Genomic DNA, 26,294 nt, shown 5'->3' on the forward strand with positions numbered 1-26,294 from the left:
AAGGTTTCAGCTAATACCAGTGTGATTCAATTAGCAGCATTTAACGGGAAATGATTAGATGGGATGGCAAGGTAATGCGTTTACAGCCAGGGAGGGCATGCGTGTTGGGGGAACTAACAAGGGATAACCTCACATACTGGAGATCGAGCAGTCGAAAATGGAATTATACCCCCAAGGGCTAGAAGATTCTAATTGAATAAGCTCAGAGCAGATACACAGCGGCCCAGATACATCCGGTGCAGGAAGAGCAGACTGAGGACAAGGTCTGGTGAGGGAGGGAATGGAGTGTCTCTCACTGTACCTCATATCCTGAATGGTGCATTACATCAGAATTGAGCACACTGACAGACCTGTCTTCACACACCTAGCGCTTCTGCCCTAGTATGGTGTGAGGACACGTGGTAGGACCTGCACACCTCACCATGGATAGCTAGTTCTGGACTTTGACATTTTATCATCTTTTTAACACCCGCACGCCGAAGATGTACTTCGAGAGAGAAAGTGCCAAGTACCAACCAATCAGCTCCTGCAATTTTTAAAACACATCCTGTAAGTTACAGTTAGTAACGGATTGGTTGGGGGATGTAGTTGGCATTCCGGCATGCCGACGGTCTGAATACCGGCGCCAAAATCCTGACATGTCGGGATCCCGGCACCAGTATCCAGACCCCGGCATCCCGAAGGTAAGTATCGGGGTGTTATGGGGAGGTTAGGCAATTAGAGGGAGGATTAGGGTTAGGCACCGGGGAGGGAGTGTTAGGATTAGGGTGCGGGGAAGGGGAGGTTAGGTTTAGGCACCGGGGAAGGAGGGTTAGGGTAGGGGTTAGAAAAAAAACTCACCAGTGTTCTCTGTAGGTGTCGGGATTCTGACCAGCGGCATCCCGACAGCTGGGATTTCATACCCAACCCATTGGTTGGTACTTTATCTTTCTCCGAGGCTTAGCAGTGTACTGCAGTGTACTGGGGAGTTAGGATTGCACAATGCAGTGTGGCTGGAGGCACAGCATGGGTGAGTCACACAGGCCCCTATTCTGTTGCCTTATTCACACTGCTATAATGCAAATCCACTAGAAGTGCTCAGGATACATGTACCTTGTGTTTTCATGGCAATGAACACTGCATAAAAGAGGCAAACTGAGTAAATTGAGTGGAAAAGACGCATGACGCAGCTTAGTTCCATTCTTCCTGACGCGCCAAACGGAGATATTTGGCTGGATTTGAGCGTAGGTGTATACGGAGACATCTATAGATTAATGCAAGGAGAGCATAGTATATACTCGCACACGAACCAGGTGAATTCTGTGAGTAAACCAGCTCCGGTTCCTCCCACAGAGCACATTTTTGAAAAGCCCTCAAATGTATGAAAAAGGTTTACATACTATTATAATAATTGTAATTTTTCTCTCAACCTCACAATTTCTTTATACTCTTCCACCATCTATTCCATCCTATAAGTATAGAAGGGACTGGTTTATTTCACAGTCCCTGTAACTCTCCACAGTACAGCTACATGTCAGAAAAGTCTGCTGGGCTGACAAATGCTCAGGCCGATCCCCTGATGTGCGCTCCGTATACAGATCGCTAGTGACAGTATCTGACGCCACACTAGGACTGTGCGCAATCGTTCGGAAATTTATAGTGCCATTACATTGAGCCATTACTTATATTAATATATACTTTGCAGATCTGTTCTTGCTAAATAAATCAGGCAAATTAAGCATTGTGCTATTTTCCATGACAAGCTGGTCACTAGGGACTATTGGAGTCTACGGCAACTCCGGTTAATGTTATTACAGTTTAATATACAGAGGAAGATGGTTCGTCTGCATACTTGTGCCTCAGAACAGTTACAGGAAGATGTTTTGGAAATGAATCCTGAGCCAGCACCTCACTGCAGTTAACGCAAACCGATTGTGAACCGATATATGTGCCAGTCTGTCGGTGCCAACGCGTAAGAGCAGTCGCTGTGCCTGGCCCCGTTGCTTCTGTTAATCAGCAGGCTCAGGTATGCAAGGACACTGGTACATCGAGTCATTATTTCAGCCTCTAAGCTCAAGTACCAGAGCTAGAGGAATGTTAATTGGGACCATCATTTTAATTGAGCAACAGTGAAAATGCCACATGTGGATGGGAGATATTACATGCACGCTGCCTTCTTAAGAGATGAAAAATAAAAACCGTCAGGGCCTTGATGAAAATATCTTTCCCATAACCAAAACGTGACCATTAAAATGTGTAATTTGTGCGCTCTTGTGTTATCAAGGTATAAACCACAACCTGTTTATGAAGTTTACAACGTAGGATTTGCAAGACGAACAATTACTTTAATTCACACAATTATGATCTCTTGCTCTAGTAAAACCTGATTTGTAACTGCAGACTGTTCCCCAGAGGTGGGATGAGTCGCTCTTAAAATCGCTTTTTGTCTTTTACTTTCTTTTAAAGCAAGGCTTTATGCTACGGACAAACGGGCATTAAAACTGTGTGTTTAGGATGTGTTCCTGAAGCAATGTATGTGCATACAAACTCGCATTGTACAATATTTGTATATTCTCTGCATATTGTGTGGGTTTCCCCGGGGTGCTCAGTTTTCCTCCCACAACCCAAAAATATTCTGTCAGGTTAATTGGCTCCCAACATAAGAGAACCCTAGTGTAAGGCTGGGTACACACGTAAAGATTTTCTGTCCAACCATCTAACTAGTTGATTGGTTGGAATGAGAACTTGGTAAGGAATGAAAGCAAATGACAATCAGCAATTTGCTCCCAAACGCCGGAAAATGGACAAAAACTGTTGTTTGAACAAATTGTTTAGATCAAACATTTAACAAACTTGTCTGATGACCATTTTCATCTGTTTTCTGGCATTTAGGAGCAAATTGCTGATCATCATTTACTCCCATACGTTACCAGATTTTCATTCCAACCAATCAACTAGTTGGATGGTTGGACAGAAAATCTTTACGTCTGTATGCAGCTTGAATGTCTGGGTGTGTCTATGTTGCAGGGACAGATGTGAATGGCCAAATACTCGCTGTAAAGTGCAGCGGAATACGTACGGATAATAAATACATTTGTGTTAGAATGTGCTTTCTGTGAACACTTGGTCAGCCTTCAGTGCGCCTGATGCGTGTCAATGCAGTTAAAGCATACAGGTGCATACATAAATACAACACATTTTATATGCAGAGCCAGATTAACAATGGGATGGATGGGACTCCATGCCCAGGCCACCACATAAATAGGCCCATCATCATGACAGTGTGACGACGACCAGCAGCCAGGTATTAAGGGCCTGATTCAGAGCCAGTCGCTATTTGCGGTCGTTCGTTCTACAAAAAGGGCTGGCTATTCAAATGAACCGTTCGCTCTTTGCGGTCTGTTGACGCCTCTAGGTCTGAGCGAGCGAACAAAACTTGCGGTCGTTTTTTGTAAAAATATGCCCCCTGGCCGCTCGCATCCTACGTCATGTCCGCTATTTATTAGATTAATCGAGTACATCGACCAGGGTATGAGCTGCTCGCTATTCTTATGGTTGGTGTTTGCTACCACAATTTTGCGAGCAGTTCTGGCTATAAAATAACCCAGTGACGTGGTCAATGACGCTGCTGTTTTAAATATGCACACCCATAAAACGCCCGTTTTGACCTTTAAGCACGCCTGCGTTCTGATCTCCACTCCCCGTTTTCAAGCACCTTCCCCCGTTACCACCCACATACGCCTCTTTCTGTCACTCAAATTATCAGGCATTCGCTATTTTGCGAGCACATGAATTTCGACCGCACTGACTGGTTCGGGCATGCGTATAACAATCCGTACGCATACGCAGTTGGGCAAACATCGCTCGGAGCGAACGAGCGGCCGCTTACGAGTGGCTCTGAATCAGGCCCTAAATTTGTATAACTATTTTCCTTGATGATGAGCTAGAAATCACTGCAGTGTATGTCCATAAAGATAGAAGTCAGGATTTGGCTAAGAGCATATATTGTTGGAAGGGGTCATTGCCCGACCATATCTACCATCTGTTCCGTTCAACATGTGAATGCTCCTCAAGATCACAGGCCTTTCTGTGTCTATACATGCCTGTACTAGGCCAGTGCACACCAAGGCCCTGATTCAGAGCCGCTGGCAAAAAGCGAGTGCTCGCTCTGAATCAGGGCGGCTGTTTTTTTTTTCTTACAAACCGGCCTCCTGGCCGCTCGCTAAATGTGGGTGACCACCCACAGCTTTTGCGAGCGGCCAGGTGATGGTCGCGACCATCGGGCTTGCGACGAGGCCCTTGTGGTAGGGTCTCATCTGCCGCAAGCCCCAGTGAGCTTCCGGCTCTAATAGAGCCGGAAGCTCACTACTGACATCACTGGTGATGTCAGTAGGGCCGTTCCTTTAGGAACGCCTCCGTTTGGCCAGCCACCCCACCTCCCTGTCTACAAAATGGGGTGAGCTGTCTATCAACATCGACAGCCGACCCGTTTGTAGCGAGCCCCGGAGCGAGTGAATTTCTCACTCGCTCCGTGGCTTGCGCACGCCCCGTGTGCACAATGCCTCACCATCGACACGTTTGCGAGTGCATAGCGCTTGCAAGCGGGTCTGAATCAGGCCCCAAGTTCCCACATGAACATTGCAATTCAACCTGCTGATGTACAGGGGAGGTGCAGCAGCATCATACTCTTGGTAACAAAATTTGATTTTATATTTTTTTTGCTCACAAGGCGAATAATGGAAGCCAAAAACTCTAGTATATGAAATAAATACCCAGTATACGCAAACAGATGTCCTGTTTCACAGATGTACGCAATCCTGACGGTTTACGCACATCTCCAATGTTTGTTGACCTTGGTCTACGACAATGGCCGCTGTGCCACCCAAGCCGCACCAACATTGGCTTACTACGGAAGTAGCGGATCACAAAAGCAGTCGGTGGGTGTCTTTTAACTACAGACGCCTCCGGCTGCTTGTACATATTTGCGCACAGCAGCTGCATCCAAAGACACAGCCGCTTTGTGAACTGCGTCCATCTCTGATTTAGGCCCATAGTTTAAATACAAACCACGACAGAATATTAAAAAATATTTAATGTTTACCTAAATTTGCCAGCTAAAAGGTTGAGAGGAGTACATCAGTTTGTGGGTTATGCAACTCATCCGTAATTAACAATCGCTATCTCCATGGCTAATTCCCACTAATCTGTAGACGAGATAGGATTAGCGATGGACCGCCTCATGTTATTCCCTGACACTTCCTATTTTTAATTGGGGCGTGCAAATCCCAAAGGATCAAAGCTTATAGAGACAGGTGGGTTAGCTACAATGTGATAAAGTATGAATCTTATTAGGCTACAACAGTAATCACCATCTGAAATCCACGCCGGCATGCAATCGATTTCTAAGCCATGACACATGTGATGTACAACCAAACAGCTATGGAGCAAAGCATAACACTGTTGGGAAGAACAATTTAACAACTTCTCTTGGATATGGTGTAAAGTAGGGATGGCCAACGACCATCGATGATTCAAAATCGATTGTTTATGGCCGATGTCAAATGCTTTAGACATCGATGGGGGAGAACCAGATGGTTTCCCTCCATTGATGTCTAAGCATAACAGAAAGTTTGTGTCTTGTTTTTTTTACAAGGTGCCAGGACACTGAGCATAACTCCGCCCCGCCCCTGGCAACCGCCCCCAGGTTCTGATTGGCCTACGGGCCAGTCAGTTAAAAAACAGGGATCCCATCGGTTGATAAAACCATCAATGGTCACCCATATGGAGCATACACACGGTCAGATTTGTCAGACCTGTCAGATTTGTCAGATGAACGATTGAACGATTTGAACGATTTTACCAAAGTTTTGAACGATTTGAACTATTGAACGATTTTTGACTTCATTAAAATTATTGGAATCGTCCAAGTCTGACTGCAAACACATCAGATGTCAGATATCGTTATCTGACAAACGGGAACGCGCATTGTAGATCGTCCATCGTTCAGGCATGTCAGATATGTCAGATTTTCCTTCAGATATGAACGACTGAACGATTTTTAAATGGTTATCGTTCATATCTGAAGGAAAAATCTGACCGTGTGTATGCACCAATAGAATAGTTTGCTACCATCGATGGCTACTTGCTATTTTGCCATTGATGGTAACACCACTGATGGCCATCTCTAGTGTAAAGCATGTTCCATGGGTGGGCGTGGCTTTAGCAAAAGCTGGGAGTGGCTTCAGCTCCTTTACAATAAGGATAAGACAGTAGGTGGATGTTTATGCAGTACATTTAGCAGCCCATTTGGGAATGAAGGGACAGACTGTCTTCTCACTTTCACTAACAAGGGGTAACCATATTATTACTAGCTAATGGACAATAAATAAATACATAGCTTGGACAGTCTGTGGCAGTCCCTTCCGTCAGATGAGGCCGACACCTCGTATAGGCACAATGGGGTTTGTGCACAGAGCCACAGAATAAAAATGACATTTTGTTTCTGCAGCACCGGTTACTGTATAAGAACTAAGCAATGTTTTTTCATGACATCGCTCATCCAAGCTGGGCCGGGCTGGAGGGAAAACAGCTCCAGCATACAAATCACAGCAACTCATATGTGGCATGCTCCTAAAGGAATGGATGTTTCATGCTTAACTACAGTGATTGGCTCTTTGGTCCCGTGGCCACATTCGTGCTGTGGTCAGAGTCTATTTTCTTAAAAGCAGAGCTGAGAGTCTTTCATTTTAACACATGTTCAGGAGTAAAACCAGCTGCTCTGGCAAAAGCCAGAGTAGTAAGTTCGCTAGTCGAGGTCTGCATTTAAGTGGTCCCCACACCGTGTGTGTTAAGGTTAAATCTGAATGATAACCATAAAATTGGCTTGATCTTGCAATCTGTGGTATAACAATAGACAATCTGCACTTTAAAGAACTGTACATTTTAGATCCGATATATTTTGAGCATGCTGAAAAACGGGTTGGTGGGTGACCACGGTCGGCTTGTGTGCACCCATCTGTTGACCAACATCCCCCCCCCCTCCCCCCAAATAAGAACGGACCATCTGAGTAATCAAAATGGAATCTGATCCTATTACTCAGCCCAAATAGGTGGAACATATGTTTTTTGTGTTCTATTAAATGTCATAAAATTTATTTTCTCTTCATAATAGAAATGAACTCGTAGACCTCTAGGTGTTCGGTTAGGGCAAGTTAGGGGGTAACCATGCATATTTCTTTTCATATATAAAATTCTTATAACTACAGAGCAGAAGGCAGGATTTAAGGACCAAAGCTAAATTAAGACCAGTCAGTGAAATAGAAATTAATGTGAATAGGAAACAAGTAAGCAATTCATGAATATAGAGAGACACGTAAAGGCGATAAACACTCTCTGTTTAAAGGGCAGACGGAGAATGGGGCTCCCTGTCTTTTCAGCAGTACTACAAAGCCAGCTGGACAAGTCCCACAGTATCTCGGAGAAGGAGCCAGCGCAACTCTTTGCAATACATTTTTCATGAAGATACAGCAATACTGCAAAGGTCAGGTCAACATACAGCAGGCCATATATCAAGCTGAGAATTCACTGTCTCTAAATTGTCCATTGTGACTTCCGCGCGTCTTATCTTTCCGAAACTAAACTAAAACTATACTGCTTCTTACAATGCAGAGACTGAATGTTCCATTTCAGAGGCCATCAAATTAGGCTTGTTAACATCGGTTACATCGATTAGCATGGTTAGAGGCCGGGAGATAACTCAATTCAAAACACTGCCGGATTAGGCGATGCATTAAAATAAAAACTAAATGGAAATATAACTAGATTAACTGTACGAGTATAAAAATGTACACTAAACATTCATTTATCTCTTCAAGGCCATAAGCCACCTGTGGACAGCACGCGAGAATACCATAAATGAATGAAGAGCTGAAAAGTATCAGAAGATAACATAGCAACAATTATCTTGCAAAGGCTTCAATGAAGCTTGTGCTGCATGTGGTACAATTATTCGGGTGGAGTGCATTGAGGGTGGCCAGCGCATTGCTAGCTTGTGACCGAGGCGTGTATCAATGATCCCAAAATCTGCTGCCGTTTCACTGCCTGGTGCATGTGGCCCGCACGGTAAAGCCACATTTCAAAAACAGGCGACTGACCCATGTATGTAAATAGGCAAAAACAAACACTGATAAGCTTTTTGTAGCTTGTGTGTTTTATATAGACCACTTGTTTAAAAGTTCGGAAGCATTGTTCAACTCTGGCCCAGCAAATACCTTTACGGGTACGTCGTGTGGGCCTAGGTGGATTAGACAGACCTCATACGATTTGTTAGGGCTCTTTACTACTTGGTGGACCTAAGCGAAGGGGCATCGAGCAGCTTATTTGTTGACAATAAAAAAAATAATATCTCTGCCCTAGTTATTGGTGGAAAGGCACGGTTAGATTTAATAATGAGCGATATTCTTATCATCTGTTACTTGGTGCTCCAACCAATCAGCTCCTAACTGTAATGTGTTTGAAAAATGTCAGGAGATGATTGGTTGGAGCATCATTTAAGGATAGTAAGGAGTAATACAAGAGTATCATTCATTAAATATGCCTCTTTACACGTGGTTTCAGACTTGTAGATTTTCAGCTGTACACACAGAACCCTACAATCAGAGATCAAAAAATAGCTAAAAACACTTGTCCAGTTTATTGTGAGCCGTCGGCCGTTTTGGTCACATGTGCTGTGATTTGGAAACAATTTAGTTTAAAATGATACAGTAGAATATAAAAGCACTGTGATAAGTATTTGAACTAGACTATAATAATTCATCTCCATCCTCCCCCAGAAGTTGATGCGTTTGACCTAAGGAGGATAAATGTTTTGGCGCTACCTGTATTGGACGGCACATTGCAAAGCAAACATTACCACGTAGCATGAAGCCTGGTGACAGGGGGTGGGGGGGGGATGGTGAGTAGCATTGGACAACTTACCGGTTTCAGGATGTTCCATCTCACCAATGCTACCATCAGGGGTGGTTCGCTCATAGTGATCCTCTGGGAGAGCCAGGGGTCCTATTCTCGGCCCAGACGAGGACTTGCTGCTTGGGGTTTCAGACTCCTCTAGGCCGCTGTCATAGTAGCTGTGCTGAGAAGGGTCCTGGATATCTGGTGCCTGATTGGACGTGGAGAACGTCACTCTGCGATGAGGTAACTAGGAGGCAAAGGGTAAAAGAAAGGAACGGGAGCTCCCATTAGAACGCTGACATCAAGGCGTGTACATACAAAACATGCAACGAACACTGCTGATAGTTTAGTAACATATGTTGGCTGTACTGTAGAACTCTGTCAAGTAAATGAGTAATTGTGATCTGTGTATTTATTTTACAGTTCACTACATATGTGCAGATGTTTCCTTACACATCTTAGCTGCAGTCGCGCTAAAAAGCCCCTCTTGGTGCGCCAGGTCCCGTGAGACTCTGCTAGCGCTGGGAGTCTAAGTCACAATATGATGCGACTAGGACGCAGCAGTAGACTGCTCATTAATTTGATATGCAACACTGCGTGCGACCAAGTCCCTGAATGCAAAGTGTTACAACGTAACGGCCGCAGCTTTTCTCATTCCAAATTCGTCTTGGCTCACATACAGACTAAGTCGCACACAGATATACAAGTGTCGCATATCAAATTAATCAGCATAATCTGCTGCTGTGTCCTAGTAGCATCGTGCTGCCGCATAGGCACATATTCGGCTGAAATAATGGCAAAAAAATTCCCAACGGTAGCAGAGTAGCGTGGGGCCTGGCGCAATGCCAGGCAAGTCGCACTGCTGGGCGTATTTAGGCTATATGTATGAGGCGACATCTGTATTTTGAAAAAAAGAAAAATAAAGCCACCTATGTACATGGCAACACTAATACTTCAGAATCATCAAACAATGGGAAAATCAGGAAGTTTTACACATCATAGTAATAATAGAATAGGCAGCCAAAGTTTTAATTTGTGTGCTACGTTAACTAACAGAGTACAAAGAAAATGGCTCAAATGTAACCGCCTGAGTGTTTGGAGATTTGGCCGCTAGATTTAAAGCGGCAATAAATTTAAAATGCAAAAAGCAGGTTGGATTTGCCTTATAAGTTATTGCTGCTTTAAACCTAGTGGCTAAATCGCCAAGAATGAGCTGGTGCCTGCAAGTCGCAGGGTATTACATTCGGGCCAATGTATTAACACGGAATGTGGGACAGTAAAGCGACTATTAGTATTGGTTATCAAGTACACCACACTACGACTTCTGTTTTTCAAACATTACTGTTATCTGCAACATTAGTAAGATCACAGCATAACTGACTTAAACCCTTGCGTTCAATAATAAATCCACCAAGAACACAAAAGACACACGCACACATACAGGATAAGGGAATTATCACAGGTGCTTCCAATGTTAATGCTTTTATATCTAGAAAAGCAGCTGCATTCATAGCTCTCAATTGCACCCGTCGTGAAGTCAGGAACATTCCCCCCCCCCTCAACACAGGAGAGACTAAGCGCTGAAAATGTTGCTGCGTCTTAAGGGCTTAATTGCTCCCATGTGATGAGGGGGCGAGAGAGTGCTTTCCTCCTTCATGTGAACCCTTCTACACTGAAGCAACGGAATGTAACGAGATTTGTAGCTGGAAATAAGCTAGCAATCGTACACTAATGCCAGACAAGGCTGTGGGTGCAAGTCCTGAGTGGCTTCCATGCAATGCAGAAATAATTATGTTTGCAAATATATAATATTGAGCCAATTACTTATCCTCACCTCACTTTGACCCCTGAACATGCTCTGCTGATTGTCTGCCCACTGGTTCCAGAAATTCTGGCAACCTGCACCATAGCTGGTTGATGGAGCTCTGACTACCTATGTGCATTGGACTCTTACTGGCTCCTGGAGGAGGGCTGGAGTGCTACCATCCAATGGTAGTGCAGGTGTGCTCAATGTTCTGAACTTGTGCCCTACTACTTGCTAGCTTTTAATTCTATATCATCATCATCAGAGAATGCATGTTCTAGGATTACCATGAGGGAGGTGGAGGATGAGGGGATTTTAAATACACAGAGCAGACAGAGCTCAGAGCACTGTTCCCAAACATCTCTGCTCACCCCATCATGCGACTGTGGTTGCCATGGTATTAGAAACCATTAATAGTGGCCTGAGTAAACAGATCAAGTAAAAAAAATTGTAAAAAACAAAACACATTCTTGTTATAGCCTGCGCCATTGATTTATGTCAATTCATTTGTCTTCAAACAGGGATATCAATATTTTTTAATTCACGCTCTTATAATAAATTTTCCATTAGCAAGAAAATCTGTTTTGCTTTTTTTTTTTATTAATATCAGAATCACTGCTATTTTGAAACCATAGTGGTTAAACTTGTTATATTAACAGGCGTGAGACATTAGACTCCATTAGATTAGAAAGACATTTCAATTTGTGCTCAATGTTTTATCCATAACCAAACTTCAATGGAACTACAGACCCCAGCAGAACATGCTGGCAGGCTAGCTGCAGCAGGGAAGGCGCAGGCTGTGGATTCGCTCTAGTGGGACTCGTTCAGTCATCTGCAATACAGCTGAGATCCGTTTCCATTGTGACAAAAAAAACAACATATCAATAATACACCTGGGCAAATCCAGTTCCCAAATCTGTATTCTAATGCCGGCAGTATCTAAACCCTGGCCATTTGTCTCAGATGGAGATGATACCTGTATTAGGTAACAGATATTTACGAATATTCACAGATGCCTGCTTTCCCAATGACACGGGTGCTTTCTTCAATTGTCTGCCTCACGTTTACAGATAAAAGCTTTCCGGACATAAGTGTTTCCGCGAGCGTGAATCTTGTAAACATCAGTTAGCCAATAAAAGGTCAACATGCACGGCTATGACAAAAAAAAACAAATATAAAATGATATATGTGCGTGTCCCGAAAAACGTTCTGCTTGTATTTCCTGGACAGGTAGATTGTTAGAGCTCCACGTCAGGTTGAGGAAGACGGTGGGATCATATTGTGACGAATGCACGAGGTTCCGATGTGCTCAGATTTTTTTCCTTTTCAGCATAGATAGATTTTATTTGGAATTAATCCTTTCCTACAATTCAAGGGGACAATTTCATGAAGAAAAACGTGGACTCTCTCTTATCTACGTTTTTTGGTGTACACACAATGGTAAGCGTGGCTAATATGTAGTAATACAGACCCAATGAGAAACTAATAACACGCCATATATCAGCAAGTGTCTACATATGTACAGGGTTACATAGAGGTCACCAAATCAATAGGGATGGAGCTCTTTGTAATGCACAGATTTGCTCAAATCTAGCACAGCCACAAGGTAAAAATACAGCTCGAAAACGCTTTCAGACCTCCTCAGAAACAAAGTTATTCGAACACGTATGTAGTTGAAGCAAATGATCATATATAGCTTTGCCTGCTAGTCAAGATCAACATACGCTTGCTTGACGCAGTTAAAGATTCCCCTAAACTGCAGTATGATTGCGGATATAAAGTACCCCCTTATGTGTGTAAAAGTACTGAAAATGCTCCCTAATTAAGTATATTTATACAATTCACGCCTCAAATGTTTAATGTTTTAAAATATCCCTTTTGACTAGGTAATAATTTTAAATAGATTAACAAAACAAAATTCTAAAGTTATATTTAACAGTTAGCAGTGCTGCAGGTTGTAAACCTATGGCCTAGAAGAGTGATGGCAACAGGGGCACTAGGCAACCGGCTCAGCCTTCACTTGCGGCCCCCCAGCTCCTTCATACTTTATTGACATATCAGAGTATTCTAGCTTGTAACACTTGTTTAAAATGACTGCTGATTTGTTATAAATAGGCATAGGGATGTACATCGGCCATCAATGGTTAGCAAACATCGATGATTTGCAACCGATGGTCTGCCATTGGTGACTCCCTCCCATCAGTCGACCACACCCTTTCTATGATTGGTCTACAGCTGTCAAGTATCTGCATTTGTGCCACCTACCATTTTTTTAAACCCTCAATGGTTTAATGCCGGTAGTTTCCTGCAAACGATGGAAAGTGCCATCGATGGTGATCCATTCGATGTCCATCCCTAGATATGTATTATATTGACTACATGTATTGATTTAACTCATTATAGAGAATAAGGTTAGAGGGTCGCCTTATGCTGCCCCAAAATATTACTAGGCCTATCTCTGCTGTAGGGGATTTTCAAACTAAGGACAAAGTTAAACGCTCACAAGACATAAGGGTGAATGTAATAGCCTGCTAATTGCAGGCTAGGGTGAGTTCCCAGCAAATCTGTCCGATGTTTTAAAGGGGCAAAGTTTAAAAGGCCCTATTAATTTGCCCCTGGGCAATCATTTATTAAGCAGAACGTTTTTTCCCCACATGAGAATAAGTGGCATACCCTAAATTATGTGGGAATGTGGAAACACTACGCCTTTTTGAATTGTTCCAAAAGCTTATTATAGAATTATTAGAACATGATATTTAGCATTAAAATATCCCCCTAAGCAGTTCCAGTGTCTGGCAGAAGATATACGTAATGAGGGATGTATGGATGTTCTTTAAAGATATGTGGTATAGAATTTCCTAGAGAAATTCTCTTCAAGCTTTAAGAGTTCTTGTAGAGGATCTATGGCGTATTAATTTTTAAATTTCTCTCGAAAAGTCCCATAGGATTCCTGACAGGATTGGATGTGAGCTGGAGAAAAGAGATCAAGGCAGACAGCCCAGGAGGAACAGAACAACAGTATACTGCCTCAAGGAAACCAACACTTACGGAAACTTCCTTTTCTTATAATGCTAAAGATAATGTAATTTGCTTAGCCCTAGAGACAGGCAACCAGCCCAAAATGCTACATTTTCAGTAATCCATGGCTACTGGGATAAATAGTTTAATTTAACCCGGCTAAAAAAAAAACCACAACACACACACAAGTATGTCTAAAAATACTCTAAAAAAAAAAGGAGTCACACCCCTATTAAATATGGTTTAAAAAACATCTCATCATGAATAATTGCTGTTGCAATTAAGTGCTTTACACAGGCTTAACTACTCTCCTGGAATGTCCAGGAGTCTCCCTAATTTCTGAGAGTTATAATTCATAATGTCGACAACAGAATGTTAGGATAAAATATCATCATATGGAAAACATCGACATGGACAAAATTTCAAAATAGGACAAGTAAATACTATAGTCTGAGATGCTCCCATACTTACCTACTCTTCTCAACTGAGCGGGAGACTCATGAATTCTGGGGAGTTCTCTCAGTCTACGGAGAGCAAAGTACCCTCTTAGATTCAGCTCAACCCCAGAGAAGTGGGTGAGGATGTGAGGACGTGGCTTGAATCATAGCTCAGCCCACGCTGCCACAAATCACTGCATTTTGCAGCAGGGGCAGGGCTGTAATGACTGAAATAGCATCACCACACTGCCCGTACACCCTCTCCAGAACCTCCAAGAGGGGAGTCCAAAATAGGAGGAGAGTATGGCTACCACCATCCTTTTCCGTTAGCAGAAATCAGGGCAGTCCAGGACCACCTCTAAAGTGGTCTGTAATATTATAGTGGACATTAGGAGTCTATACCATAAATTACATCATATAAACCGCTCTCTGGTTCATACAGGTTATCATTTACCAACAACTGCAGGGCAAAAGTCAGGCAGCCATTTTGTAGGGTTAACCAATTCATAAGAATGTTGATTCACTGAGTGATATCACTGTCCTAGTGGTATGAAAGGCTGCACTGTTGTACAATTTGGTTCATCCCTGAAATGGTTTGCTGGCTGCTAGTGAAGTAATACTTGTATTTGCAAATCTTTCACCACACAAAATATCTGCCACCACCGCATGTAGGCGACAAGACCACATTGAAGGGCCAACTAACTAAAACGTAAGTTGACACCCCCAAGTCACACTTTTAGTGAAGTTCCACTCAAGTGTACATAAACTCTTTCCATTTCAAGACATTTTGGAATAGTCTTGCCAAAACCGGGACATTGTAAAGGTATGGCCTGATACCGAAGACAAAAATCACTAAAATAAAATGTAATTATTTCAAAAGATATTTGCGGTAAGGATGTAAGGGAAATTGTTTTATGAACATCACTCTTCCTGTCGGTAAGCCTATTAAAATGCATTGCAATAAGCTTTGTATTGCATAAAATGGCCGACAGCAGAGAACAGCTAAAGTACATTACACTGACATAATACAAGATAATTGGAATTGTGCGCAAAAACAAGTCCACTTTTGAACTCTGAGCACAGAGTGGCGCTCCTGGCCTTGCTGGAGAGATGATTGGCTATTAAATTGATTCCCAAAATGAGAACTCAAGATGAAAATGCATAAAGGCAGCATTTTACATTACTGTTGTAAACAAATTCCATCTTTTTCAAGACCTTTTATGGGACGTAGTCTAGAACTCATTTTGAGTAATTTATAATTAACGGGTACATGTCACCTCCACACAATTAAATTAACAAATGGATATTGTAAGTCATCAAGGAGTTCTGTGGTTCTATCACAGCTCTTGTACAGGTCACATACATACAATATTATTATATATATATATATATATATATATATATATATATATATAAAATTACCGGCGTTTATACTCCTATAAACACAGCTGTATGTAGGCATTGCTAATGCAATTTTGTTTTGCAGATCGCTATTTCATAACATTTCACAGGCTCAATATATCTTTGCAAAATACGACCTTCAAAAATGTTTCTCTTTCATTAAAAGAAAGCCCAAAACATCGTTTTCAGATACGATTTATGTGTAACTATTTTTCAGGTGGCGCCATCTGATTAATACCATCTAAGCAGAGATAGAGGGAAGCTACAAGTAAATTAACTGTGTTCATTGAAGTGGAACATGGAAATTTTCTGTACTTACTGTAAAGGCCCTTTCTATAAGATGCAAAGGCGGAATGCAAAAATATATTAAATATACTAATTTATTCCACCTAACAGCGGAGTCGCCTATACGTAAATCAATTTATTTCCGTCACATTGGGTCAAAATGAGTTTGCACAAACTCACAATCTATCTCGTTCACTTGGTTGATGTGTTAAGTCAGGTGCGGACATTTATCATCAATTAAAAAAAGATAATAAAAAAAGGTCCGTCAACTCCATCTAATTTAATTCCACAAAGATCCTCCGAGCAGCTGCCTCACCTCACTTCAGACAAAACAGAAGGGTCATAAAAGTGATGGGGTACAAGTCACATAGAAGTCTATCTTTGGTGAAGAAGGGGGCCTAAGTCAGACAGTGACTATGCTAAACACACAGAGGCGCAGCATTAAGGGATGGGAAATGACTTTCTACAGGTCAGTGATCACAACCAACGGGTCAGTCACTTTCTAAACTTTGTTTTGTTGCCCAGTAACAAAAGAGCACAAATTCTCACACATTCGCATTAATCCCAGTTTTCCCCACACTGCTGCACAGTTCATCAGCAATGGCGGGTTAAAATAACCGAGTGATAAAGAGTGTCCTATGAACCGTTAAAAGGAATCCTTGTTTGAGACAGGGCAGAATATATTATCCGGCAGAAATGTACATTGCGCTAGAGCTCACAAACTTTCTTATTTATACATTAATGGAATTAGACAGCAGAGAACTGAGTGGGTTGTCAAACTGGCAAGTAAAGTGCCTTTTGTGTGTGGTGGGTGCAGCGAGATCTTGCCTCTTTCTGACCTGATTTTGGCGGGAAAAAATAATAATCAGAATTTGGCAAGAAAACTCGAACCTATATATATATATATATATATATATATATATATATATATATATTCCAAAACTTGCAAAAAGGCGGCACTCAGAGACTTCAATATACCGTGAAGAAATACCCTCTCTGGGGTAACTTTATTATGTCATAGTCGACGTTTCGGGGAACTTGACCCCTTTATGTTGTCTTGAGAAACGTCGACTATGACATAATAAAGTTACCCCGGAGAGGATCTTTCTTCACAGTAAATTGAAGTCAACTATGGCTGAAATGCAGTGTGAACGGGTAACCAGGGTCCTGTTCACTGCATAGGAAGAGGTGGCGCTTGGAGATGATCTCATCTCCAAGCTCCGGCTCAGCGGTGATGTCATTGACCCAGAATTATTGCCGGGTCGGCCAGCCAGCCAGTCTGACAGGGGTCTCAGCTGGGTCGCACCTGAGATGGAAAAGTGTACAAATCCCTGGGGCAACCCGGCATTTGCGATGTGAAAGGGTATTGCTCTATGTGGTAGGGGTTGTTCACCAGCTGCAAATTGGGCTTATGCGTCAGTTACGGCAATCTGAGGAAAGGGGGGGGGTCATGCGTCCCGGACTCCCACTGCACGTGGTGGAGATGGGGCAGACCAATCAAGATCGTGATATACATTGAGAGAATACACTTCTGGGTATATTCACCATGCAACAGTTTGTCAAAGTGGCAACAAAAATAACCACTAAAACTAGGCAGGTTAAAACAGGAACAAATGCATCAGTCAAAAAAAGCCAATCATGTGACCACAAACATAAATATTGGGCCAAAGTAACAAAAACACAAATATTTACTAGCAATCAGATGAGAGACCTAACCCCCTCCCCGCACCCTAAACCTCCCGAGGGGGTGCCTAACCCTAACCCCCCCTCCTCCCTTAGCCTGACCCAAACCCTCCCAAGGGGGGTGCCTAAAACTAAGTCCCACGGGAGCCCCTAAACCCCTCCCGCTGCTATCCGCTCGCGACTCCCGGCTTATGTTCGTTCATTATGCTGGGCGTCGCGATTTCGGCGGGTGGATAATGATAGGCGTTGGGATTTTAACACCTATCATTAGTCCCATGTCGGGATTTCACAGTCGGCATTTCGACCGCCGGCTTCCTGACCGCATACCGGATGTTAAAATACACCCACCACTGCCCAATGCAACTGCAAATGGAATGATTAAGGGCAGCCCTTGATATCATTGTGAACTTTATTATGTAAACTAAAGTACTGTGAAACACGTTCCTATAGGACAAGAAGGCTCACAAACAATATTGGGGTCACAATATTGAAACTACTGGCATAGTACAGGTTATGAGTGTTTTAGTAATGTCAAAAAGGTACGTTATATCTTTACTTATTTACCATATATATTTTACTAATTGACGTATTTTTCATTTTAATGGTTTAAATTAACCTACGACTGACACTGCTCTGTGAATAAGCCTGCAAATGCATATTTGACACAGTCGCCGGTACTGAAGTGCTGCCAACTACAGCTACCTGAGGATTATGGGCGTTAAACAGCAATAGCTAAGCTGCCAGAGAGTTGCTGTAACAACGTGGGCATGGATGACGGGCAGACCTTGGCTTTGAGACAGCTTGCCCGCCTGAGTGCTTTCATTACACTACAATAGCCCTGCTGTCGAATTAGAATGAAAACAGCAACAATACACTGCTTTTTTTTCTTTTTTAAACCAAAAGCCAGACCTGGTTACATGGCACAAGCTGGTATTACGAAGTGGCTAATGTTGGCACGTCAATTTTTATGGTAGTCAAAAGTTTAAACTAATTCCCAGGCTCTGTAAAATTACAAGTCGTCTCCTTACAGCTTCTGTTTTAGGTTAAGCCATTTATTTATTCTTTATTGACAGTTATTTACATAGCACACAGTAATTCTGCAGTGCTTTACAGAGACTATTGAGTCATTCACATCAGTCCCTGTCCCAGTGGAGCTTACAATCTATAAGGTCTATGTACTAAGCCTTGGAGAGAGATAAAGTGGAAGGAGATAAAGTACCAACCAATCAGCTCCTGTCAATTTTCAAACACAGCCTGTAACATGACAGTTTGGAGCCGATTGGTTGGTACTGGCAGCTGGCCACTGAGGTGGTGGAGCCTGGCGCTCTGTGTCATTAAGTCCTGCCCCCATGGTGGCATAATCCTGCAAACTGTCAGTCTATGAGGAGAGGGTGGGACCAAAACTATGCCATATTGGCCCTACGCCCTCTCCCTACGGATGCACAATTTTCACTATTACTCTCCCCAACCCGCCAGCTTCACTAGGAAGTGTGCTGCATGCGGGCGATCCACCCACTCTTCCAGGAGTCTGGGGAATTACCCGGAACCCCCCCCCCCCCAAAAAAAAAAAACAGGATTTTCCCGGAGAGTAGCAAAGCATGATATACATTAGGGTTAATTTTTTTTTGGTCAGAAGCCAATTATGCTACCGGTATGATTTTGGAATGTGGGAGGAAACCGGAGCACCCACGCAAAAACCTGGAGAACATACAAACTCCACACATATAGTGCCTTGGTGGGAATCAAACCCAAGACCTCAGAAAGTGGGGTGAGGCAGAAAGCTAACCATTGCGTCACCGTGGAAGGGCCGCATGTATGTGTAGCTCCCCGGACCTGTAGCTCCCACAACAGATGTAGACACAGGTTACATATCTCTGCTCTATGGGACGTCAGCTAAAAAGACCATAAATTTTTACCAGCGCTGAGCTTACAGCATCTTCAGCTACCATGCCCATGTAGAAGCCCCAGAATTTCCGCCAGACAATAGTTAAAGGCTAGAGGTGCTACACTTGGAAGGTAACATGTATCTATGTAGCTTTCCTCTAGGAGAGAGCTGCAAATTTGTATTAGTCAAAGCCATTGTCTTAGGCATCAATCATAAAAGAGTAGCATGAAAACACAAAAACGCACTAGGTTTTATTCATTACATGCTGCTTTGTTAATCATCTGCGAAGTTACAGTGATCAGGGCTGAGATATTGTGCAGCTGCTGGAAAATGCACATATAAGTGACTGTATGTGCATCAATTTCTATTTGAGGGCTCCTGGGGGCTTCGATGATGAAGTATGTGATCAGGATGAAAATGACAAAGTCAGGGCAATTTGTTCAAAGAGATTTATTGGACCAAGTAAGTGAAACCACACTTTTAATCCATTCGCTGCCACAGGGGTCTGTAAAGCACTGATAGAGGAGGACAGAAAGGAGACTGACCCCCTCCAGCAAAAAGCAACCCTTCTCTGTTACGCTGCACCTAACCATGTCTTTGCCTGACAGACCGACAGGGACGGCAGAGCCTCCCCTATCATACTCCACTGTCATGCTCCCTCTCCTATCGTACTCCCTGTCAAGCTGCAGAGTTTTGATATAAAAACTGTGTTTTTCTACATGTGTGTCTCCCCAGCCATTGACATCACCGCACTTCATGTCAGCAGTACAGGCATATGGCTATGGCACAGATAGAGATGTGTGATGTCCACATTATGCAAAGCTGGAACGATAATGCTTCTGGTGGGAAAACACAGCACAGTGCTTAGCAACGCTAACTCATATTGCAGGGGTCAGTAGTTCAATTCACCAACCATGGCACTATATATATGTGTTGAGTTTGGGTGTGGTATATTTTGTCGACATGAGGTCAACATGGTTGTAAAGTTGACATGCAGCATCATAACTGTCGACTTTGTGATGTCGGCATCATGACTACATTCCACTGAGTTTGTATGTGCACTCCGGTTTCCTCCCCCATTCCAAAAACATGATGGTAGGTTAACTGACGAAAATGGACCCTAGTGTGCGCACTCGTGATTGAAAGGTGGCCACAAGTGATGCCGGTGCTGGGTCCTCCGCATACTTGCCAACTCTCCCTGATTGTCAGGGAGTCTCCCTGACCCCCTGAAGAGTCTACCAATCTCCCCGATTGCACATTACCCTCATTATGCAGCTGTTAAAAAAAAAAAAAAAAGAAGAAATCCGAGATATATACAGTACATTCAAATCATACTTGCCTACCCTCCCGAAAATCAGGTGCCGCTCCCGGCCCCCTGGAAAGGCAGGCAAGCCTACCGGCTCCAGCAACCAGTCTGTATAAACCCCGGCAGTGGGGGAAGGTGGTGACTTGATTCGCGCTGACCCGCGTAATTGTGGCTCCGCCCCCTACTCCACAATGCCATTAATCCCGGCATTGTGAAGAGGGGGCGGGGCCACGATGATGTGATTGCTTGTGTCATGCCCCATATGACGCAATATTTGCCTGGCCACGCCAGGAAAAGTATCAGTTTTTTTTCATCAACAAACAGATCTTACTAAAGCTGGGTGCACAATAGACTATATGTCGTTCGATCCCGTGGATCGGAGCGACATATCAGGGTACACATCATCTAGTACAGTGGTCACAAACTTGGTCCTCAGGACCCCACACAGTTCACGTTCCCCAGATCACCCAGCAGATGCACAGGTGTATTTATTACTCACTGACACATTTTAAAAGATCCAAAGGTGGAGCTAATCATTTCACTTGTGATTCTGTGAGGAGACCTGGAAAACATGCACTGTTTGGGGTCATGAGGATTTCATGATATATGCGCTCCCGCGGGTTGCTAGCGACATCGCCCATTGGCCCTGCTGCAGGGCCACTAATGATGCCATGCTGCATGAAACGTCTCTCTCTCCCCCCCCCCTCTGTACGCGTCCAAAGACGCGGCATCAGATCATCAACACAAACACTGGGCGGGCCCATTGGGCAACTGAGCAACTGCCGCCTCAACTAACTGCCGAGGCCAGTGGTTCCACGTCCAAATACACAGCCACTGGCCATGGCGTGCCTCAAAAATGGGGCTCATGCGCAACAGTTTTCTTCAATGCTCCCCTTCCCCGCCCCCAAACAGCAGCAGACAGCCAATCAGGCGCAGTGTGGCTCCTGCAGATCAATTGCGACTGAATCGCCACAGCGTCCGGGAATAATTCAGGCCCTTGGACTGTAAGCTACAAAGCGGCAGGGACCAATGTGAATGACAAATGTTCTCTATACAGTATTGCATGATATATTGGCACTGTAATAAAAAAACAAACTATTCTTTACGTTTTGTTCAACTACATGTCCCAACAGGCCCTGGCAGTCACGGTCTGGAAGGACATGCTTGTTCAAAAAGCACCAGCATTACTAACTTAAGTAAAGTATAAGGAGAACTATTATATTTAAAAAAATAAATAAAGATTTTTGTTAAAACTGGGATATTTGAATGCTTATGTAATGCTAATTTGTAAATGCAAATAAAAATGTAACTAATAAGAACTGAAGTGAGGCCAAACGATATAAAAAAATAAAGAAAAACAACGTTACTTTTAATTCTTTGTTCATCCCACTAAAGCTGCCCATCCACTAGGCGATTAAACCTAGCAATGGAGCGATAACGACGGTCATTATCGCTCCATCGCTTGGTAATCGGGCAGTAAAAGGTTAAAAACGACCAGCGATGCGCGTGCCCGCTGGTCATTTTTAACATCAATCATCGCCCAAACATGACGGTCAACCTGACGACCGCCATGTTCGGGGATGATTGATCTGCATACACTGAACGTCTGAACGTTCAGTGTATGCAGTTCACCCCGCGGGAGACGATGGCGTCGTAATCGTGCTGTCGTCTCCCGCATCGCCTAGTGGATGGGCAGCTTAAGGCTGGGTACACACACAAAGATTTTCTGTCCAACCAGTTGATTGTCATTTGCTTTCATACCTTACCAGATTCTCATTCCAACCAATCAGCAATTTGCTCCCAAATGCCGGAAAATGGACAAAAACTGTTGTTTGAACAAATTTTTTAGATCAAACATTTAACAAACTTGTCTGACGATCATTTTCATCTGTTTTCTGGCATTCAGGAGCAAATTACTGATCATCATTTACTCATCATTTACCAAATATTCATTTGAAACAATCAACTAGTTGGATGGTTGGACAGAAAATCTTTGTGTGTGTATGCAGCTTAAGATTTTGATGCAGCATGGCCACCAATCACGTTTCATTCATGATTATACAGGGTGCCTCTGTCTCTCCCGCATGCTGACAGACTATGCCATAGTCACTGACATGGATTTAATAGAGCCCTATGACCCAGAAAGGAAACTCTCTCCCTCTTCTGTAAACAGATTTACTTTCAGTCAAGGAGCCGAGCCCGTGTGAGTCACAGATGGGTAATATAAAGGGTAAGACATAAAGAAGGAGTACTTAGGTGCCCTGCAACGTACTATGCTATGTAATCACAGAGCTGGCTACATCACCCGTGAAGAAGTTTTAATTCACCGAGCATATTTACTTACATTACACAGATCTGCATCATGCATAACAAGTACTGTACATATTACATAAGGTCCTGTTCTGTAGAGTCCAAATTTCTCCCCGCATGCGAATAGAAGAAATAAAATGCCTCACCATGGCTTCATTTAGTGCTGCTGATTTCAAAGTCTCTGCATTTACAACAACGGGTAGATAGTACAGGTATAGATATAGGGGTTTATGCAATAGCCTGCGAGATGCAGACAGGGTCGCGGTTCCGGCAAGTCTGCCCGTAATTGTAAAGCACCAATCATTTAAAAAGGCATTAAATGGGTTAATCTTGCCTTTTAAAATAATTGTCGCTTTAAAAATATGGGCTGGCTCGCCGGAATGGGATACAGCCAGTATCCAGGCAGCTGCGAGGCCGGGAATCCCAACACCTCTCATAATACAGACACGGTAAGTAGCGGGGTGGATGGGGGGGTGGCGGGTTATTGGTTAGGCACTAAGGGGGTAGGGTTAGGTTCAGGCACTGGGGGGGGGAGGTTAGGCACCAAAGAGGGAGGGTTAGGGTAGGGAGAGGGTTAGCATACCGAACAACAAGTATCAGTATGCTAGCCCTGTCGGGATCTCGGTGTCGGGATTCTGACAGCCTGGATTCCGACTGCCGGCATTCCATACTCAGCCCGCTGGAATCACGCCATGCATTAATTTAACAGGCTATTGCATAAGCCCCATAGTCTGGTAATAAATGCCATAACACAGAAACCGTATTGATCCATATTAAGCATTACAAGTCAAACCGTAGAAATGAAAACTAAAACTGTACTTATTTTTTTAAAGCAGGGTACAGTTATGGGGAGGGATAGGGAGATTAATTCCTTTCAGTCCCTCAAGAAACGAGCAGATTTTTGTGGTAACGAGTTAATGTTTTTAGTTTGAATAATTCTCATTATACAGCGGCTTTTACCCAGTAGGACGCAAAACACTTTGCAAAGGGTGAGGCAGCCATTTTGGGCGCGCTCAGTTGCTCTCCCAAGTAATCATTCTCTACAAATTAATTTCCACCCATGTCAATAAAGCTGCAAGTTCTACAGCAGCTTATATGCCCAGGCAAGGAACACCTGTAATAATCTACATTGGCTGTTCGATTCCCTCCAAGGAACACTAGCCTTGGGGAATGGAGGTGTACATGACATGTATGGAGAACTGTATGACTGCGAGCAAGCATAAATGCTCTTGTAGCTATATATATTGCCAGGGACTGCCAGACTATGAGATCGCTAGCGTGTGACCTGTATATGTTAGATAATCATTTCTCCACTCGCATCCCCTGAGATGCGTGTCACCAGTTCACCCAGACATTTTCTCCTCTCACTGTTAAGGTATGAACAGTGTCATACAGGTCAATTAATTATGAAATTAATTCCTTGGGTTCCCTGCGGAATGGGGGCGGGAGGCGGCTGTTTAATGATCTCAAACGTGTTGCAAATAAAACAATAGCAATTACAGAATAGTAGAGAAAGACGTGGAGATGCTGTGTGAGGTAAATAGGGTGAAAACTCTGTGGCCAAAACAGGCTGAGACCACGCTCTGCATCACTGATTAGACTATCAGGCATTGTAATGGGAAATTATACAGATGCCAGTCACTGCTGGACTACATTTCCCAGGATGCTCAGTTAGGAGAATGAAAATTGAATTTGCTATTTCAATTACCGACCACCCTGGGTTGCTTGCATAAGGCGATTCCACTGTGCTTTGACGCTTTGAATAATAATAAAAAACAAAACAAATGCATCCCAACAAAGGTGTGATAAATGTTTTATGTAATAGCCCTGCAATAGGTTAATCCAAATTTGTAATGAGATGTCCACTAAATCCACTGAACTTCTAACCCTACTAACCATACTCCATAACTGCCCAATATTACCAAAGACAACCTAATGTGGGGGCCTGTGGCGTACGTTATTTACAGCACATAGATGAAAATATACCTAAAATTCAACATGTTATATTAATGAAATCAAACTTGTTAAAAACAGGAAGGATATACCATGGTCTAATTACCGATATGAATAAATGTTTCTGCAAAACCTTTTTTTTTTTAAACTCATCTATCTAAACTCCATAAATCGGACCACGATGACGTGATTCAGAGAGAATCACGTCACTGCCCCCCCCCTCCCCTGCTGCGGGGGTTTCTATCTTGGGTCGGTGGGCACCGGCAGGCTTGCCTGCCTTTCAGGGGGGCCGCGAGCGGCACTCAATAATCGGGAGGGTAGGTAGGCCTGCTTGAAACAGTTTTAGCATGTTCAAATAGCAGTGCATGCTGGGATGTGTAGTTCTAGAACCTCTATACTGCTATATGCAGTGTTTTCACCTCTCGATATGCACTAATTCTAGTTCACAGATTCTATACCCACTCTCAACTTAATCTTTTCTTCATCAACATGACTAATCTCCTAATATATCACCAACCACAGTATGTGACAAGGTTGGTGATATTAAATCCCATGCTACGATCAACCTCAACTACCATACCAAACCGCCAACAATGTCCTCACCATTGCTAGCACGTTTCAATATATCTGTAATACTGCATACACACATAGCGATCTGCCAGCGATTCGATATCGCTGGCAGATCGTACTGCACCCTCCCTGGTGTGTTGGATGATCTAAATAGATCATCCAACACACCACCAACTTGCCAGCAAATTTAGCGCTCTGTGATCAGCGATCGCGTGTCCCTATAGTAACTTGCTCGATATCGAGCAAGTTAACCGGCATGCACGGCCGATGGACGATATCGCTATCGTCCATACGTGGCCGCACATCACTGGTCAATGGTAAGTTGATAGGGTCACTTTTAAGAAGCGATTTAAACGCTAACTTTATCGATATAGTTATCTGTCAAATCGCACTTTAAAATCGGTACATGTGTACACACCATAAGAGTTACATTTACTCAGCCCTACCAACCCATACATCTGTCCCAGTATGTCAACCATGCACACGATAAGGGGGTATAGCCATTTTTACAGGACATGACGAGGACTTTTTCCATTTGGAGAACCAGCTCCCACCGAATTTCCTTTGCTGGCTGCCAGGGCCTTAGGTATGCGGTGCCGCCTTACAGGACAGGATGCCCGGGAGAACTCGCCATACTCAACATCCACCGCAGCCTGTCCTGCTTCATGGCATGGCTTCACTGTTTGGATAGGGACTCCCACCCATTCCGTGCGG

At 43.4% G+C, this 26,294-nt stretch overlaps 1 protein-coding gene across 5 annotated transcripts in view; it reads right to left on the bottom strand.

Annotated features, from left to right (window-relative positions):
• The window catches only part of PCDH1 (protocadherin 1), a 161,972-nt gene that overhangs the window by 36,644 nt on the left and 99,034 nt on the right, over window positions 1-26,294 (bottom strand). For all 5 annotated transcript variants that reach the window (XM_088444352.1, XM_088444354.1, XM_088444353.1 and 2 more), the window contains one exon: window positions 8,956-9,175. In XM_088444352.1, coding sequence (XP_088300478.1) covers window positions 8,956-9,175 — 220 coding nt within the window. The remainder of the gene's footprint in view (window positions 1-8,955; window positions 9,176-26,294) is intronic.

Source organism: Taudactylus pleione, unplaced genomic scaffold (genome assembly GCF_031769625.1).
Source record: "Taudactylus pleione unplaced genomic scaffold, aTauple2 ptg000355l, whole genome shotgun sequence".
Taxonomy (NCBI): domain Eukaryota; kingdom Metazoa; phylum Chordata; class Amphibia; order Anura; family Myobatrachidae; genus Taudactylus; species Taudactylus pleione.